The following is a 20,229-nucleotide window of genomic DNA, read 5'->3' as shown; positions in this document are numbered from 1 at the left end:
TGGTAGTATCGTCCCGAACATGCATGAACTATTTGCCACCGAACGTTAAACAACCATCAAAAACCGAGCAATTATAAAACTGTTAACTAAATAAAATTTCTAGAGTACTCTATTTCTGCATGGATGAAGCAATGACACGGATTAAATGATGGAGTTCAAAACTCAGTAATTCAAATGAATCACACGAGACATTTTTCATATTATTTTCATGTGAACTTTACAAAAATATGAAGATATTTTTCATGATTTTAATTTTAATCAAATTTAACATTTTTAGCATAAATGATCCTATTTTAAAAATTTACGTGAATTTTACGTGTACTAAATTACGGGGATTTATGCATGAACTATTATCAAAAGATTCACGTGGAACCAACCAGTTCAAGCAAGTTTCAAGTATATGCTCGTTTGGTGTGAAAATCAGACGAGATTAATGTTAATTCATGTGAGTGAAATTTCCATGTGCAGGACGAAATAAATTATATCAGTAGAATTTCATATTGCATTACTAAGAAATTTACAAAACCCGACAGCGGAAATAAAAATAAAAATAAACACCATTCAGATTCCGACACATATTTTGTTTTCCATATCTCCGAGTAGTACTAACGTTAACGTTATATTCTGTATACTATAACGTCAGACGTTTTCGGTCAAATTCTAAGGGTATCAATCAACTTTGAAGCCATTTATCTCAAAAACAAGGATGGTGACATATTAGTTTCTATACGTGTATGGATTCAGTATACAATCCTGGATATTATGTTAGTTTTTTGTTTTTCTCCGTATATAAGAATATAGCCATCCATGGGAAAATCTAAAAAAAAGTAAGCCGAAAAAAGGCATTTCCCCTATATATCTATGTAAATTTGTCGCCAAAATTTACGTTTTCCTATGAAAATACCAAGAAAACAAAAATGGTGACCCCCATTTTTTATTACATATTCCGATGTAACTCGATTCAATGAACAAGTGTGCCAAAAAGTTTGGAAATCGGGAGATATGCCATTCGGTATCGTGTTACCTTAAACAAATAAGTACATTATTGCCAAAAATGACTGTTTATTAAAAACCCTAACTGGGCTTACTACAGACACACTGGGCATTAATAGAGGGCCATTACACGGAAAAACAGTGTTAATATCAAATATAGTAAATTTAACATGGCTACTTATTTTCAAAACGGATCGCCTCGAAAAAAAAAGTCATCATAATTTTATTCTGTACAGTAATGCAATGGTTTTCGTAAAATCAATATTTCTGAAATAGACAGAAAAACAGGGCCATTTCGTGCTTCTGTAACTGGTGGAACTATAAACATTAACATTTTTTTCTATTTTTTCAAACTAAACTGTCATTAAAAGAGTAGAGAGTACATCAAGTTGGCAGCAACACATACACTTTTGTTCAGTTGGTTAATAAATGCATGTATTAAGAAATGGGTGTTTTTATAATGGCCCTGTTATATGTCCTCGGTCAGTAATAATGGCCTCGGATGTCTGTAATGGCCCGCTGGATTGCCTCGGGCCATTACAGAATTCCTCAACAATTATGACAGACCGTGCTTGGACATATAACAGGGCCATTATAAAAACACCGATTCACTAATACTGCCACTGCAACTGTTTATAGTTAGTAGTTGTAATCACACACAGTTAGTTTTTATAATGCTTACCCGTGTTTAGCGGTTAAAAGCTCATTCATTATTTATTATTATAATGAAGTAAAATATGATGTATAATGAGGTAGATTTTGTTTTAATTGAAAATATATATAAAATTTATAAATCAGAAATATCAGAATATAGTTCTTCAGATCAAATAAGAGTTATCTCTCTTTGTACACATGACAGAATCTCAACTCCAATATGTTAGTAAATTGTATTCTATAATATTCTCCAATTTATAATTTTAGACAGTGATGTGAGTATTCAGTCTGGTGTTAAAAGTGTATGCGAATCAGTTTATTTTTGTTTATTGATGTTTATATGAATGTAATGAGTCCTTCGTAGTTTATATAGTATAGTTTGGGTTATTTAACTTTAGAAATATCTCTTAGGTGTGTTTTACTTTTGTACTCTGGTTCACGAAAATAGGCTTACATATTCAGTATATTATACAATCTTCTTAATTTTCCATTTTTGAGTATTTGTATTTGTGTTATATTTTATATAACAAAAAACTTGTCATATTGTAGACAAAATAAATTAGTCAAAAAGTTAATTCAATTATATTCTTGAAGACAGAGGAGCCTGAAAATTCGAACGCTCCTTTCAAATCTGACCAAAACCCTAAAGAGCAAAGTAGAATGCAATATGGTGACTTCACAGTGATTGCGTGGACATTTATCAAGATATCCCGATTTATAATTTAAGTAAAAAGCCCTGTTTGTTTGAAAAATAAGAATGTCATCAAGGATTGAAATAAATTTCAGTCGGTTGTTAACAAGATGTGAAAATATGGCAAAAGAAAGAAGTTTGTGGGACTGGCGAATTGAGAAGGTAAACATGCATGTGAGTTCGTGGTCTAGTGGTTAAGACCGATGGCTACAGTGCTGAAGGTCCCGAGTTCAGTCCTCACTCGGGATGCTAAAACTGTCAGTACATCAGAAGGGTGATTTTCACCCTCTCACACACATCTCTGGTACCCAGTCCGAAGGTTAAAGTAGCATAGGCACTATGGGGCCTCGTTGGTCAAAGTTGTCAAAGTAGCATGGGCACTAGTATGGGGCCTCGTTGGTCAAAGTTGTTCCCGACTTTGACATGGAGATCAATCTGCTGATATCTCTTTGGTTTGTCTGTTCCCGCCTAGCAGCCCGGTGGTTTTCTCCGAGTATTTCAGCTTCCTCCACCATAATAACAGACCCTGCCCGGTGTCCTAACACTCCTTGTTGATGCCAATGATGGGGTGGGGATTGTCCTTGTAAATATTAAACATTCTAAATACGTTAGTGACACATCTCCATCAATTCAGATAGGGAGTGTACATGGATTCCACTCAGAGGAATCTACATGTATCGGTAGGTCTTTTCACCACAAAACACCACCGTACACCGCCGAACACCACCGAACACCCCAAAAGTTTATAATTTTGTCTTCTATCGTTATCAATGTAAATTAAATATAATATTCAAGTTATTAATTCAAGAAATCAGAAGATTGAAAGTCCAAATATATACAGAAAACAGAAATGAAGAGTCTTATAACACCCCACTTTTTAAACTCAGCTGACCCTCATGGACACCTCAAATATACTTTTTCCATTTTTTTTTCTTCTAACTCTTCTATAAAAAAGTTGTACCAATAATAATAATAAAAGAGAAAAATATCAAAATCTAACCAATGAACAGAGATCCAGGATACTTGAACTGATTACTATTTATGAATATATTTGAATTTTATAAGGACTTGTAACACACACAATGTAATCTGGAAAGTGATGAATCTGGAGACGTTTTTCCTTATATTGATTTTCGATTTTAACATAAAAATGATGCCCATAAAAATCGAAAAATTGATTAAATTATATGTAATTTAATTTATTTTATCGTTTTATTGTATAATATCAAAGTTTTTCTTAGTGGTTGGTGGTTTTTCAGGTGTTAGGCGGTGTTCGGTGGTGAAAAGACCCACCCTGTATCGTACATACATACATGCATGATAAGTTTATCTATCACTCACAATTTATGGCTTTTATTTTAATGGGATCGTTGAAAGTGACAATATTGATTTATGACCTTTATTGACTCAAGGGGAAGGAAGTCATACTCAAAAACTCATGTGCAGGAGATGAAAAATACATGCATACCTCACTGAATATACATGTATACAATGCACAATGGTATACATGGTATATGATACAGATCAGAAAAAAATATTTTATTTTTTGTTGATTAAAATATTCAATTTTCTATATTTATAATACATATCTATCACTTCTGTGCATGTCTCACCTAGTGTCAAGCGATTTCAACGACTCAGAGTTGTTTCTTAGTATGGATAGTAAAATTTGGTATTTTCTCTGAGTCGTTGAAATCATTCGAAACTAGGTGGGACATGCACAGAAGTGATTGATTTGTATTATAAATAAAGAAAATTAAATATTTTAATCAACAACAAAAAAAAAATATCTTTATCATATACCCTAGGGCCTGTGATACAATGTATAGCACAATCCCCCTTTTGCTTTCTAATATCATGAATATATACATGCATATAAGGATTCAGAAGTGGCAAAATATTCAGTGTATTGCTGATGGCTGCTAATGTTAGCAATACACCTTTAATATCACTATTTGTCTGCCATTACTGGACATCACAAAAGTCCTTGTAAAATGTTGACGTCATAATAGAAAATGTCTGACCCCACAATGGAAAAGTGATTGTTGTATGACGTCAAAAGTTCAAGCGGGACAGATTCTCAGGTTAAGCGGGATAAGCGATTAGGTGTGTAGAAAGGAAGAAAAAAAGGTGTTACATGTAGCTTTAAAAGATGTTGAAAGGCAGTCTTCAAATCATTCTGTGAGGTACGTTTTGCACCCAGATGTGTAGAGCACTGTCCCAGCTGTTCTGGGTTGAATTCCACTGCAAATGATATCATGTAGCTGGGTTATATGTATAAAATCACATGAACATGATAAAGCCAAGTCTGATCAAATAATATAGTACAGAAATCTACTCTTAAAGCTTAAACCAACTACTCTTTCAGGTGCCTGTACATGTACATGTTCTTTGCAAAATTATGATAATGCAAGTCAAATTGTTTACCCACCTTATCAACCTTTTCCTTTAATAGAATGAAGCTAAATGTCCCAGCCTTCATTCTCACCAAACCATATTACATTATGCATGGTAATTATCTATAAGATTTGTTTGTAATATTTGAGCTGAATGTTTATTAGATATTTGCTACTGAACTTGAAGCAAACTACAATCAATTGATTAATCAAAATATCTTCAGAATATCAAAACTTATTTACACATCTTAAAAACATACATCATGTACATGCATATGTTAATGTTGATTGTACAAAATATGGAACATTATTATTGTTGTGTATTTAAATATTGAAATCTTTATTCTCGCCAAATGTACATGTAGCAGACAAATCATACACCATTTCATTCATTAGTATTTTTTCTCCACAAGGAGACAGAAGGTCATGTAAGAAACAATGGCTACTTTTTTAATCATGTTAATGATAATTGTTTTTAATCATGTTAACTTGGTTGAATTTATAAGATACATAAATGCAAAGAATCACTGGTCATGCTGGTGGGTTTTTTTTCTCCATTGTTTATGTTTTAATGTTTCTGTAGTTGTTCATGCCTTAAGCTTGTACAGCTGTCATGTATGAAATTTTTACATTTAAAAAAAGAATTTTAATATCAGTGAAAACAAAACCAATTTTTGTGCAATATGCAAGTTACAAACAATGACAAGTATTGAAGTATCCATTAAGATGCACAAATGCATGTACAAAATCTTTAACAATTTCAGTACTTTTTTTAATATAAAATTTCATTAGTCTACTTTGCCATTTTTAACAAATTATAATATTGTTGTGTAGGTATGTTTCAGACCATATGAGTATTTGGACCGTATACGTATACTCGTACGGTCCAACCATATGCGTACGGTCGGACCGTATGAGTATACGCGTACGGTCCAGTACGAGCTGACCATACATGTTATTTGATCATATGGGTTAAATTTAAACAAGCATTTATCACAGTCTTTATTTTTAGTTTTACAAATTGTTATTGATAATTTATAACAATTAGATAGATAAAATGAACAAACGAACAATTGAAATTAAGTATTTGTTTAATTTTATATCTGAATCCTATTTTAGTACTCTCGCCCAAGGTGACACAATTCAAGTAACGTAATATTTTTTACATTTTCATGTATGCAGTTCATGCATGTTCCTTTGCATTTGCATTTTTTGGTAAAGTTGCTAAATATTTTAGAACAATTGACCTCCCACATTATGTTTACTTCCGATATCTTCAATTTCAGTGATCATAATTCAATTAATGTATTACTGATCGACATGCTTAATACTAGAGACTAACAGATTTCATTAGCGTGAATTTAAAAAAAAAGTTAAAATATAAAGTTTTTGTTTCAATTACAATTGAACTTTTTTAGATTAATTTGATAGTTAAGTTATGTTGATCTGCTATATGCATTTGTAACTATTAAACTTGACCAACTTTTTAATATTAGTCAGACCGTACGCGTACGGTCCGTCCGTATGAGTATTTTGTAAAAGTACGCATACGGTCCAGACCGTACGCGTACGGTCCAAATACTCATACGGTCTGGAACAGGTACACTGTAGTATGTCATGCATGTCTTCAGACAAAAAAGTCAGAGATGTATTTAAAAACATGAAAAAGTGGCAAACAAATAAGATACCGGGTCATAAATCATAAACATGATAAAAGGACAAACAAATATTGGAGAAAGACCATAAAAAATCAATACAGTCCACAGACATGACAGAAACTTAAAGAAAAATAAAATCTTGATGAAATTTGATCAGTTCTACCAATTCCTCTTGTACATGTACATGTTGTATATGAAAGCAAAGCCATGTATCTGCACGAAAGCAAATCATTTGGGTCTTTCTTGCTCTATATGGAATTCATGGAATTTATGGACCCTGGTTATATCATTTTGTGTAACAAGAACAATGTGTAATAAGTAACACATATATTGTTAATATAAACATTTTAAGGTATACATGGTATATGGATGATGATATGTAATGATTCCTTTTATTAATTCCAGTATGTTGTTGCACTGCAAGACCAGTTATCTCAGATTAAGAAGTCATCAATGTTAGTATAATTTACATTTCTGTCAATTCAAAAATCATTGCAATATTTTACTATTGTGAAACATGCGACATGGTTACAATCACAAATTTAAACTATTTGTAAACAGGCATTTTGAATTTTTTTTTTATGAATTAAACAGGAATTTTCTCAATATCCCGAAAACTTAAATCGCATTTTATAAAAAATGACACAATTGCACTAATAATTTCAGAATTTAGAGTAAATCAAAATTTAAAGGATTGCCAACCAGTTACAAACTAGTTTAGGTTAGATTTTAGTATGATTAAGAACTGGTCCTTTGAAGTGTATTTTGGAAGGTACAAATGTACAATGTAGAAATTTAAGTTATATACATGTATTTGAACATTAGTTTTGAATGTATGACCATTTGATGCATGAAAAATAAGTTGGTAGTGGAACTACTTCGATATTTTCCATTCTCAATTTTATTCGATATTATAACTTAATATGAACAGATGATAAAGTGGTAATTTGAAAAAAGAATTCTATATTCATTTTGATATTGTTTTGATTATTTTTCAGGAAGCCAGGTCAAGATATGCTTAATGAATACACTCGTAAGGTGGAATTCTTGAAAGGTTTACTTCAGGCAGAAAAAATGGTAGTTGTTTTTCTTCAACTCAAATTTTGAAGGTCATTTGACCCAAATAATAAAACTTTTTATTATGATGTAACATTGAATATGAATTTAATATCATTCTCAATATAAATGTTAAAATAATAAGTTCATTTGTATTGTTATTATAAAGTTACAGTATCGATATATATTATATACCGGTATATTAAAACCACACTTACTTCATGTACTTGATGTTAAATTATTGGTTAATAGTTAAACCCTTATTCAAAATCTGTCATTTTGAAAAACGAACATGTTATGCGTTTACTTCTCTGCATTGGCTAGAGGTATAGGGGGAGGGTTGAGATCTCACAAACATGTTTAACCCCGCCGCATTTTTGCGCCTGTCCCAAGTCAGGAGCCTCTGGCCTTTGTTAGTCTTGTATTATTTTAACTTTTAGTTTCTTGTGTACAATTTGGAGTTTAGTATGGTGTTCATTATCACTGAACCAGTATATATTTGTTTAGGGGCCAGCTGAAGGACGCCTCCGGGTGCGAGAATTTCTCGTTGCATTGAAGACCTGTTGGTGACCTTCTGCTGTTGTCTGCTCTATGGTCGGGTTGTTGTCTCTTTGGCACATTCTCCATTTCCATTCTTTATTTTATTTTATATATATTTAAGGGTACATGTATAATGTTTTTTTTTATATCAATTATGAACAAACACTTTCATCAACTTGTTCAGATGTTAAAGTTCATTTCTTAATCTTCTTTACATGTAATAGCCAACTGTAACAGAGAAAGCATTAGCTGGAGAACAGCTTCCTAATGTGGCAAAATCTGCTAAGGGACATAACTCTGTTTCATCAGCAGAATTACAGAAAAAGACAGTTGCAAGACATCAGAAAGATTTAAGAGAAGAGCTATTGGGACCTGAGACAGATAAACTTGATGGTAAATAAGTCTAAAAACTTAAATGATTAATCAACAGTACATTTTCATGTGTAACTGTACATCTTAATTCTGCATGTCTATATACTATTGTAGACATGCTTATAAATTGAATTTATAAATATTATTGAGACAAGTTTAATATTTATTCTAAGCATATAAGAAGAACTAAATGTTATACATACGTAATATACTATATGGTTATACATATATCTTTGATAGAACGTGTAAATTGTAGGAACCTTGGGTGCTAAAAAAATTACATTTAGATAGTATCCTGTTGAACAATATATGTTAAGCTGAAACAAAATTAGCAAAAGTTACATAAACTATAATGTCTCTTTTCAAAATATTGCATTGTCCAAATTATATGGCAAATACATTTGTATTTCCATTTGTTTTCATCTATTTATCATCATACATGTTTATACATCCTTGGTTTCCAACTTTAAATATTTAAATATGCTTGATGAAGTAGAATCCAGAAAAGCACTCTCAGGAACTTAATTTATATTAAATTCTAATTCGTAAACTCAAACGAATATAAAATATTTATCAAATAACCACAAACTCTCACATGGGAGACGCCACTTGCAGAGACAAGTGCACATTTTATTATTCGTATATGTATAATGAAATCAATGTTTTTGTGTAAATATGTGTACCGAACATTCTCAGCTGGTACTGGTTACCGCATACTAAAGATGAACAAATCTGAAAATAAATAATATAAAATTATTATATTATTTATTTGGAAAAGTGCTACTGGTCACTTTAACTGCAATGGCTCGAATGACTTTAAACTACCTGAATTCACTCGTGCATGAAACTTTAAACCCCTTTCGAACCGACCTTACTATAAATAACTAAACATGTGTTAACTATAAACAACAACAACATTCTTCATGTTCGACTTTTGTACAACTTTGATAAATACATAAGTGTTATTTTCTTAAATAGAAAAAATTGTTACAAAAAGCATTTTAAAAAGCCATTATTTGTTAACTATAGGTCTTAAATTTAAACCAAGCATATTAATCCAAAAGACTTTAAAGTTGAAACCTAATTTGGCTAGTTCATAAATTCTATCAAGATTTATTTTATTCAGGATTCACAGTGATCAAACATTGGTGCAATGAAGGAATAAAATGTTTAGGATTGTTTCACTAACTAATGCAAATTTATATATAGTGATCAACTGTTGGATATAGGCTCCAAGAATTATCCTATTCAAACTCAATTAGAGTGATTTTTTTTTCAAATAAATTACATCAATTGTGAAAGAATTTTGAGAAATATGGCTATACATTTTTTTATACGACCGCAAAAATTGAAAATTTTTTGGTCGTATATTGGTATCACGTTGGCGTCAAATACTTTTGGTTTTCGCACTATAACTTTAGTTTAAGTGAATAGAAATGTATAAAATTTAAACACAAGGTTTGTGACCATATAAGGAAGGTTGGGATTGATTTTGGAAGTTTTGGTCCCAACAGTTTAGGAATTAGGGGCCAAAAAGGGCCCAAATAAGCATTTTCTTAGTTTCACCACTATAACTTTAGTTTAAGTAAATAGAAATCAATGATATTTTGACGCAAGGTTTATGACCACAAAAGGAAGGTTGGGATTGATTTTGGGTGTTTTGGTTCCAACAGTTTAGGAATTAGGGGCCAAAAAAGGGCCCAAATAAGCATTATTCTTGGTTTTTGCACACTAACTTTAGTATAAGTAAATAGAAATCATTGAAATTTAAACACAAGGTTTATGACCACAAAAGGAAGGTTGGGATTGATTTGGGGAATTGAGATCCCAACAGTTTAAGAATTAGGGGCCAAAAAGGGGCCCAAATAAGCATTTTTCTTGGTTTTTGCACCATAACTTTAGTATAAGTAAATAGAAATCTATGAAATTTAAACACAAGGTTTATGACCATAAAAAGGAAGGTTTGGATTGATTTTGGGAGTATTAGTCCCAACAGTTTAGGAATAAGGGGCCCAAAGGGTCCAAAATTAAACTTTGTTTGATTTCATCAAAAATAGTATAATTGGGGTTCTTTGATATGCCGAATAAAACTGTGTATGTAGATTCTTAATTTTTGGTCCGGTTTTCAAATTGGTCTACATTAAGGTCCAAAGGGTCCAAAATTAATCTTAGTTTGATTTTAACAAAAATTGATTTCTTGGGGTTCTTTGATGTGCTGAATCTAAAAATGTACTTAGATTTTGATTATTGGCCCAGTTTTCAAGTTGGTCCAAATCGGGGTCCAAAATTAAACTTTGTTTGATTTCATCAAAAATTGAATAATTGGGGTTCTTTGATATGCCAAATCTAACTGTGTATGTAGATTCTTAATTTTTGGTCTAGTTTTTCAAATTAGTCTACATTAAAGTCCAAAGGGTCCAAAATTAAACTAAGTTTGATTTTAACAAAAATTGAATTCTTGAGCTTCTTTGATATGCTGAATCTAAACATGTACTTAGATTTTTGATTTATGGGCCCAGTTTTCAAGTTGGTCCAAATCAGGATCCAAAATTATTATATTAAGTATTGTGCAATAGCAAGAAATTTTCAATTGCACAGTATTCAGCAATAGCAAGAAAATCTTTAATTGCACAGTATTGTGCAATAGCAAGAATTTTTCAATTGCACAGTATTGCGCAATAGCAAGAAATCTTCAATTGCACAGTATTGTGCAATAGCAAGTATTTTCAATTGCACAGTATTGCGCAATAGCAAGAAATTTTCAATTGGAGTTATCTTTCTTTGTCCAGAATAGTAGTTGAATCAACTTAAATCATTGTTTTACACAATATACAATGTATATTCACTTTTACTACCAACTGATAAATTAAAACAATCTTTACCATTCAGTGATAACAAGCACTTTTCTTACATTTTAATATTTTCTTACATTTTAATGATGTATTTAATTGAGTAGGTATTGTTGCAAACTCCATTAGAAATTTGAATTGAGATCAGTTTTGGAATAAGGGAAAGAGGGATGTGAAAAAAAATTGGGGGGGGGGGAGAGGGGTTCAATTTTTCTCATTTCAGATTTCATAAATAAAAAGAAAATTTCTTCAAACATTTTTTTGAGAGGATTAATATTCAACAGCATAGTGAATTGCTCAAAGGCAAAAAAAAAATTTAAGTTCATTAGACCACATTCCTTCCGTGTCAGAAACCTATGCTGTGTCAACTTTTTAATCACAATCCAAATTTAGAGCTGAATCAAGCTTGAATGTTGTGTCCATACTTGCCCTAACTGTGCAGGGTTCAACATCTGCGGTCGTATAAAGCTGCGCCCTCCGGAGCATCTGGTTAGCTCCTTATATAAATTTACACATAGTTGCTCTCTGCAAAGCCATTTACTAAATTTCTAAAGATTATTATCCAAGACTATTTAACTTAAGGATGTACTTAGGTGAGGTTAAGTGAAAATTAATAAATTAAGAAGTTAAAATTGATTCTATAAGCTGGTAGAGCATCAATTAAGGATAAAAATAAGCTTAAAATATTGATAGGTCATGGAGCTCCTTTGCGAGATATTTGAAATTTAAAATATGGCGGAAAAAGGCTGACTCTGACTTTTACCTTATATTTGCATTGATATTTTTGGGCCTCAAAACAAAAGAAAGAAAATCAAGAATCTTTTAAAATTTTGGTAAATGACCTTTCATGAGCTATTAAGTCTTATATGAAAAAATAAATAGGTGTTATGGGGCAAAATATTTTACATTGTATTGTATGGAAAAACTCCAAGGAGTCCGAACATTTGACACAAATTCCAAAACCTCACCTAAGTACGTCCTTAAGTATATATTAAGTTTTTTTTTTTTTAGATAGTGGATTAAGGCAAAGGAATGTTAAAACAGATAAAGACATAGATATTGTTATACAGCATCAACATCAGATGCACGAAAAACTGGCAGAGGAAATGCTGCAATTGACCAGAAATTTGAAAGAGAGTATACGAGACTCAGGACAGATTGTCAGAGAGGATAATAAGGTATGCTGGTGAAATATAGAAAACCAAGGGATCATTTGAATAAGGACTTTTTATGAAAATCCTGTCCTTTTTCTTTAGCTTTTTAATGCTATATAAAGTCACGCTGTCAAACCATAGAGTGTCTGCAAATTATAAAAAAATACAAGGAACTTAACTCTATGGTACACTGCAGCTGCATGTAGTCATGACCTTTATGTTTATATGTCTTTCTTAAACCAAATTCTTTGTTTTTTTGTAGGATGTCTCATTTGAAATTTTTAAAAAAGAATCTAGAAACATGTAAAAAAAAAAGTGTGTAAACATAAGATTAACTCTCTTTTGCTTGATAATTTCTAGATTTGTCATTACAGAGTTATGGAACTTTGATTAAGACAATTTTGACACTGATTGCTCTAGTATGCTTGATGCGAACTTTATGGTGTTTACACAATTGTAAAAAAGTTTTTACACAAGTTTAATTGTAATTTTCATATTTTTTATTTATTAGTAATGGACAAAATGATGGAACTTGCTTTATCAAAATATGGGCACTTATTTTTGAATTTCTTTAAAAAAAAGTCAATCTTTTTTGCTTTTGCCTTATCTTACAATAATTAAAGCTCCTTCTCTTTTGATTTCAAGCTTTTTCTCATTCTGAGTTTTGAAATTCTTAAAAAAAAAAGTGAACTTACTCATCACATAAATGACATACTTGACCTATGTTGTTAAAGGTATTGAAAAATATTTAATAGAAAAATAGAAATGTAGATGAACATGACTAGTCAGTCTCTTTTATATAAATCATATTAATCATACAAATGGTATACATAGATACAAAAGGTATGCAATATTCCCTTTCTCATATGGTGATTACAGTTTGCATATGTATCTGCTGTTAATTAGGTCTTTCCACCTTTCTGTGGAAAGACCTATTGTATTTGTTCTGATTATTAAATTTTTATACATCGCTCCATGAAAGATTTGATAATAGCTTATTAAGTGTTACCTTAATCAAACTGCACATCTCAAGAGTAACTTAATTTGCATGTTGAAAATTTGCATGCATAACGAAAATGAGAGCTTCTAAAATTTTCTTCTTAAAGGCATATGACAAATTAGCTAGCTATAGGTGGTCTTGTCAATGTATATTTGGTTCCCAAACAGAAGTTCCAATGAAAATTTGTTATAAACAATGCCTTAATATCTCTTCCAGTTGGATCAAAAATTCTCTGCACATTATTGCATAAGGAACAAATACGGTATTAATATTGCTATTCCTGTGAAAATTTTAATACAGAATATTTCTTTCACTTGGAACCTATATTCTGAAGGAACTTTTATTTCATGGCAGACTGATATAGTTTGTAGAAACTGTATCTGTTTGGAAAAAGACACACATCTTTTTTTTTTCACATCTTATTTTGTGTTTAGTCCAATTTATGTATTCAATCTGTCACATTTATATGATCATTAGCTGATCATTAAAATATAAAAAGTCAACTGTTTATGTTGTTAAAAACTTTGGCAATTTAAAGGAAGGGAGGTGTTGGCTGTTGTTTCAAATATATATAAACATTTCTTATAGTTAAAAGACAAAAAACTTGCTTTCTGGCAGTTTCAACCAAGAGTGATGGGTTAACTTTCACTTGTTAACTGTCATTATCAAAACGTCTCAATCTTTTGACAAGGTGATGATGAAATACATTGATTATACTTGTTTATAATGAAAAATGTTTAGGATTAGCAGTGTTTATAAAATGAAGAATTTAATGACAGGAAAAAAAATTGAAATACCGAAATTATTGGGAATAGTAAATATTTTAAAGCCTTTTGTTTAAATTTATTGTTATACATTTAGACAGGAGCTGAGAGTTCTGTCTGAAATAATCAATTTAATGATTTATTGGGCTGAAGAATTCTCATCCACTTAAAAAAGCAGGAAGAAGAATTTTTATATTAAACATTTTAAAAGATTGGAACTTGAGTTCATTTAAAAAAAAAGAAATCTGATTTATAATCTTATAATCTTAATATTTAGCTATAGATATTTGATTTAAAACAAGTATAATAGATTTCAAAACAAATGAAAATTTGATAGATACCAACGAGAGATTAATATTTAATTTTAACATAATAATAAATAAGTTTTTATGCCCCACCTACGATAGTAGAGGGGCAATATGTTTTCTGGTCTGTGGCTTCGTTCGTCCGTCCGTCTGGTTCTGTTCGTCCGTCCAGGTTAAAGTTTTTGGTCAAGGTAGTTTTTGATGAAGCTGAAGTCCAATCAACTTGAAACTTAGTACACTTGTTGCTTATGAGATGATCTTTCTAATTTTTAAGCCAAATTAGACTTTTGACCCCAATTTCACGGTCCACTGAACATAGAAAATGAAAGTGGGAGTTTCAGGTTAAAGTTTTTGGTCAAGGTAGTTTTTGATGAAGCTGAAGTCCAATCAACTTGAAACTTAGTACACTTGTTGCTTATGATATGATCTTTCTAATTTTAATGCCAAATTAGATAATTACCCAATTTCACGGTCCATGGAACATGGAAAAGGATAGTGCGAGTTGGGCATCCATGTACTTTGGACACATTCTTGTTTGGTGAATATAATATGCTTATGTCAGGGTGATCAAAAATTTCTTGGGAAAACACTGGGCACCTGAACAAGATGGTAGTATAAAGATTTTTATCTAAATTTGTGTGGGATATGTTCAAAGCCTTAAGAATATAATTTCTACAAAAAAATAGAGAAAAAAATCAACCCTGGGTGAACCTTGTAGTTTGTTTTATGTATTAGAAATAAAGTGTTACACCATAAAACATTCTTTTTAGTACTTTCTTAGTTTCATTATGTTTATTTTGCTCATAAAAACTTAGTTTAAGCTTCAATAAATAATCATCAAGTAATTACAATTTTTAATAGAATCTAAAAACTGAATTTTATTATTGTGAAATAGATGCCTCCTAAATTATATAAATGAACATTTAAAAAAAAATCATCTCATCTAAGCATCTGTCACGAATTAGAAAAATAATTGTATTCTTTGCATTTTGTTTTGAAATGAACAGTTTCCGTTGCCAAGTAATTGTTTCAAGTTAATAATATATTTTTTTAGATTTTTATTGCATTTTTTTACTTAATGGATTAAATCGTTTCTTTTATTTGCAGAAATTAGAAGAAAGCGTTAAACTAACTGACGGAAATTACGTTAAATTGAAAAAGGAAAGTGATCGTTTAGAGAAACATACACAGACTTGTTCCTGGTGGATATGGATTATGTTAGTTATTGTAACCTTGACCTTTTTATCTATGATTATGTTTATGAAATTATTTTCTAAAAAACTGTGACGAAGGTGAACACATTGTTGATATACATACTTATTTATTCAAAGAGTGAAAATAAATGTGCAATATATAACTGTTCTATTTATTGATGATTCGATGGTTCAATAAAAGTATGTAACTGGGTACATTTGATAAATATATGTACAAAATGTACAAGAGTACATTAAAAAAATAGGGACTCTTAAAGAGCTGTGTCACTCACCTGATTCTATTTGCATCTTCTACAATGGCTTTCAAACATTTCAGACCAGAATTTGATTGATGGCTAAAACTCTCTTTTTTCCTGATCACTTGCATTGTTTACAGTTTATCTCTACTATATATTTTGAGAAATATAATAATTAATAAAATAAATCAACATTTATGAAGAATAACTTTTATAAGGAGTGCACTGATAATTTCAGCTATGTTCTTGTTCATTATTTTTGTTGGTTGATGTTCAATTTAGCTTCGATAGTTTTTGCTTAAAATACCATGTTGTTGGGTATCAATATGAGTTGATTTCAGTAATGGAGAACAAATCCTTTACTTCAAAACATAATAGAATGAAGACCACTAATTATACAGAGATTTAACATATTGAAAAACATATTTCATATTAAAGCTATACTCGAATTTTAATATACTTTTTTATACGACCGCAAAAAATTTTAATTTTTTGGTCGTATATTGCTATCACGTTGGCGTCGTCGTCTGCGTCGTCGTCGTCCGAATACTTTTAGTTTTCGCACTCTAACTTTAGTAAAAGTGAATAGAAATCAATGAAATTTTAACACAAGGTTTATGACCACAAAAGGAAGGTTGGGATTGATTTTGGGAGTTTTGGTCCCAACATTTTAGGAATTAGGGGCCAAAAAGGGCCCAAATAAGCATTTTCTTGGTTTTCGCACTATAACTTTAGTTTAAGTGAATAGAAATCTATGAAATTTTGACACAAGGTTTATGACCACAAAAGGAAGGTTGGGATTGATTTTGGGAGTTGAGGTTCCAACAGTTTAGGAATTAAGGGACAAAAAAGGGCCCAAATAAGCATTATTCTTGGTTTTCGCACAATAACTTTAGTATAAGTAAATAGAAATCAATGAAATTTTAACACAAGGTTTATGACCACAAAAGGAAGGTTGGGATTGATTTTTGGAGTTGAGGTCACAACAGTTTATGAATTAGGGGCCAAAAAGGGGCCCAAATAAGCATTATTTTTGGTTTTTGCACCATAACTTTAGTATAAGTAAATAGAAATCTATGAAATTTAAACACAAGGTTTATGACCATAAAAGGAAGGTTGGGTTTGATTTTGGGAGTTTTGGTCCTAACAGTTTAGGAATAAGGGGCCCAAAGGGTCCAAAATTGAACTTTGTGTGATTTCATCAAAAATTGAATAATTGGGGTTCTTTGATATGCCGAATCTAACTATGTATGTAGATTCTTAATTTTTGGTCCCGTTTTCAAATTGGTCTACATTAAGGTCCAAAGGGTCCAAAATTAAACTTAGTTTGATTTTAACAAAAATTGAATCCTTGGGGTTCTTTGATATGCTGAATTTAAAAATGTACTTAGATTTTTAATTATTGGCCTAGTTTTCAAGTTGGTCCAAATGGGGGTCCAAAATTAAACTTTGTTTGATTTCATCAAAAATTGAATAAATGGGTTCTTTGATATGCCAAATCTAACTGTGTATGTAGATTCTTAATTTTTGGTCCAGTTTTCAAATTGGTCTACATTAAGGTCCAAAGGGTCCAAAATTAAACTAAGTTTGATTTTAACAAAAATTAAATTCTTGGGCTTATTTGATATGCTTTATCTAAATATTTACTTTGATTTTTGATTATTGGCCCAGTTTTCAAGTTGGTCCAAATCAGGATTCCATATCAAGTATTGTGCAATAGCAATTAATTTTCAATTGCACAGTATTGCACAATAGCAAGAAATATCTAATTGCACAATATTGTGCAATAGCAATTAATTTTCAATTGGAGTTATCTTTCTTTGTATAGAATAGTAGTTGATAATATATGTTGGAAATTTGCCAGACATGACTATGATGTCATTTTCTATTTTTATTTGCCAATAACTTTATGTAAATAACTTCATTGGAAATTTGCCAACATAAAATGTTGCTGATGAAGCTTTTTTTCCTTATCTTATCTAAAATGTTTTTAGATAATTGTATGTTGGACATTTGCCAGACATGTCATTTTCTATTTTTATTTGCCAATAACTTTATGTAAATAACTTCATTGGAAATTTGCCAATATAAAATGTTGCTGATGAAGTTTTTTTTATTGTTTTATACAATAAACAATGTATATTCACTTTTACTACCAACCAATCTTTACCATTCAGTGATAACAAGCACTTTATTTTACATTTTAATATTTTATGATGTATTTAAAAGAGTAGTTATTGTTGCAAACTCCATTAGAAATTTGAATTGATATCAGTTTTGGAAAAAGGGAAACAGGGATGTGAAAAAAGGGGGGGGTTAAATTTTTCTCATTTCAGATTTCATAAATAAAAAGAAAATTTCTTCAAACATTTTTTTGAGAGGATTAATATTCAACAGCATAGTGAATTGCTCAAAGGCAAAAAAAAACAACTTTTAAGTTCATTAGACCACATTCATTCTGTGTCAGAAACCTATGCTGTGTCAACTATTTAATTTTAGATTTAAAAAGTTTGAAGAAGAAATCTTTAATTGATTTGTAAAATCTTGACATTTGTTTTGTGTAAAAAAAACCCATGTAATGTCAAAAATTTGATCACAATCCAAATTCAGAGCTGTATCACGCTTGAATGTTTTGTCCATACTTGCCACAACTGTTCAGGGTTCGACCTCTGCGGTCGTATAAAGCTGCGCCCTGCGAAGCACCTGGTTCTATATTGTTATTACATTTTTTAGCATTGATAGTCAAAGGTATGAAAACGATCAATAGCAATTGAAGTAGGGAACAGAACAGACATGATCTCTGTGCCAGAGATTGGCACAGCTTGTCGATCTAGTGCAAAGCAGACTTCATATTTATATCCCATTAAAAAGTTGTCCTCCCGATATGCAAAAATGTAATAATTGCGACTTAAAGTTAAACACCTATGTTAATGCAAATGTAAGCGTAAAACTAAGATCAAAACTGACATTTAATTCCTTTCTACCACATACTAGTATCTAGTGATATAAATTTGCATTGTTTGGTTCAGTTTCATCCTTCTGTGCCCACATTTGAATACACCAATTATCAAATTAAGAAATAATTGATGCAAGCTATACTTTATTGTAGTTTTAACATGGGTAGTAAATTATATTCGTGATTTTTTTTGCCCGAGCGATTATTTCGATTCTGATTAGGACAATTAAGGTAATTTCTATTTCCGATGTGCATAAGAGAAGAGCGTTTGTGTAGGCTCTTCCAAGAACCTCTCTTTTAAGTTTGTATACAAGCAAACGCCTGGCATGTGATTTTTCAGAGGGCGGAGTTTTGAACAGCCAGCATGAACGGTTGTTGTATCTAGGTCAAATATGTCAATTTCTAAGTGCAACACATGACAACCATAATTAATGAATTAGAAACAATATGCGCATCATTTAAAAGTTTGGAAGTGTTTTAAGTTAATAAAATATATTAAATGCATGCCAATTTGATAAAATACATTATTCTGCAGTAGTAAATTTACGCATGTGCACACAAATTTTATTGGATTTAGAGAATGGCTTTGTTCACAAAGGGAAAGAAGCACATCATATTAGAATATTTGATTAAGAATAAAGGGACACAGTATGTACTGTGCAAACTAAAAAAAAGTGTAAGGGTTCTGGGGATCCTAGTGTCCCGTCTTTTTTTAAGCTGTTTGTCACAGGCTCATCAAAAATGGGTAAAAAATTATTAAATTGTCCTCTAGATACTATCTTTTGATTGTAGGACGCTTCTATTCAAGTTTGGTAAAATTAGTTTATGAATCAAATAAATGTTTTAAAAACTTTAACTGCAAACTGTATTTATTACATTGGTTGCAATGAATTACATTGATTTCCCAGTTAGATAAAAACCGATAATTTCACATGTGAAATAAACGTGGTTATTTCACTCTCTGACGTCATACAACAATAGGCATTGTCAAGACGTCGATAACGTCGGATCAAAACAAATTGTCAATGCGTAGGAAAAAGATATAGTTCCTTACATTTTCTACATTAATTTCTAAAAAAAAATCCATTTGCCAATGTAAAAAAAGAATAACTAATCGCCGTATTTGAATATCAAAAAATAAGACAACTTGTGACCGAACGCCGCTATGGATTAAACTCGTGCTGCGCACTCGTTTAATCCATGCGTCGTTCGGTCACGCGTTGTCTTATATTCGATATTCAAATACGGCGATTAGTTATACTATAAGTAATGTTAACTTGGGGAAAAAATAACTCCATTTATAAGTTTTATATTGAAAAACAGGAAATACATTTTTACAAATTTCTTTATAGATAATAGCTTTTGATCATACACAAGCATCTGTTCAAGTT

At 30.9% G+C, this 20,229-nt stretch overlaps 1 protein-coding gene across 2 annotated transcripts; it reads left to right on the top strand.

Annotated features, from left to right (window-relative positions):
* Nucleotides 1-2,288: 2,288 nt before the first annotated feature.
* LOC143072751 (vesicle transport protein USE1-like) lies at nucleotides 2,289-15,789 on the top strand. Of its 2 annotated transcripts, none has more exons than XM_076247845.1 (6): nucleotides 2,289-2,500; nucleotides 6,798-6,847; nucleotides 7,391-7,469; nucleotides 8,213-8,381; nucleotides 12,221-12,387; nucleotides 15,540-15,789. In XM_076247845.1, the coding sequence occupies exons 1-6, from the start codon at nucleotides 2,405-2,407 to the stop codon at nucleotides 15,717-15,719; spliced, it is 741 nt and encodes a 246-aa protein (XP_076103960.1). In that variant the 5' UTR covers nucleotides 2,289-2,404; the 3' UTR covers nucleotides 15,720-15,789. The 2 variants fall into 2 exon arrangements, with proteins under 2 accessions (XP_076103960.1, XP_076103959.1); XM_076247844.1 differs by having other exon boundaries at nucleotides 2,289-2,512.
* The last annotated feature ends 4,440 nt before the right edge of the window (nucleotides 15,790-20,229 follow it).

Source organism: Mytilus galloprovincialis, chromosome 4, assembly GCF_965363235.1.
Source record: "Mytilus galloprovincialis chromosome 4, xbMytGall1.hap1.1, whole genome shotgun sequence".
NCBI lineage: Eukaryota > Metazoa > Mollusca > Bivalvia > Mytilida > Mytilidae > Mytilus > Mytilus galloprovincialis.
The sequence above is the reverse complement of the archived record's forward strand: the minus strand, read 5'-3'. Positions and strand labels throughout refer to the sequence as shown.

Excerpts from the sequence above, each read along its gene's own strand:
- LOC143072751 (XM_076247844.1), top strand. The coding sequence starts at position 2,405 with ATGTCATCAAGGATTGAAATAAATTTCAGTCGGTTGTTAACAAGATGT. Across the intron at positions 2,513-6,797 it reads TTGAGAAGGTAAACATGCAT|TATGTTGTTGCACTGCAAGA; the intron begins GTGAGTTCGTGG and ends TATTAATTCCAG. Across the intron at positions 12,388-15,539 it reads TTGTCAGAGAGGATAATAAG|AAATTAGAAGAAAGCGTTAA; the intron begins GTATGCTGGTGA and ends TTTTATTTGCAG.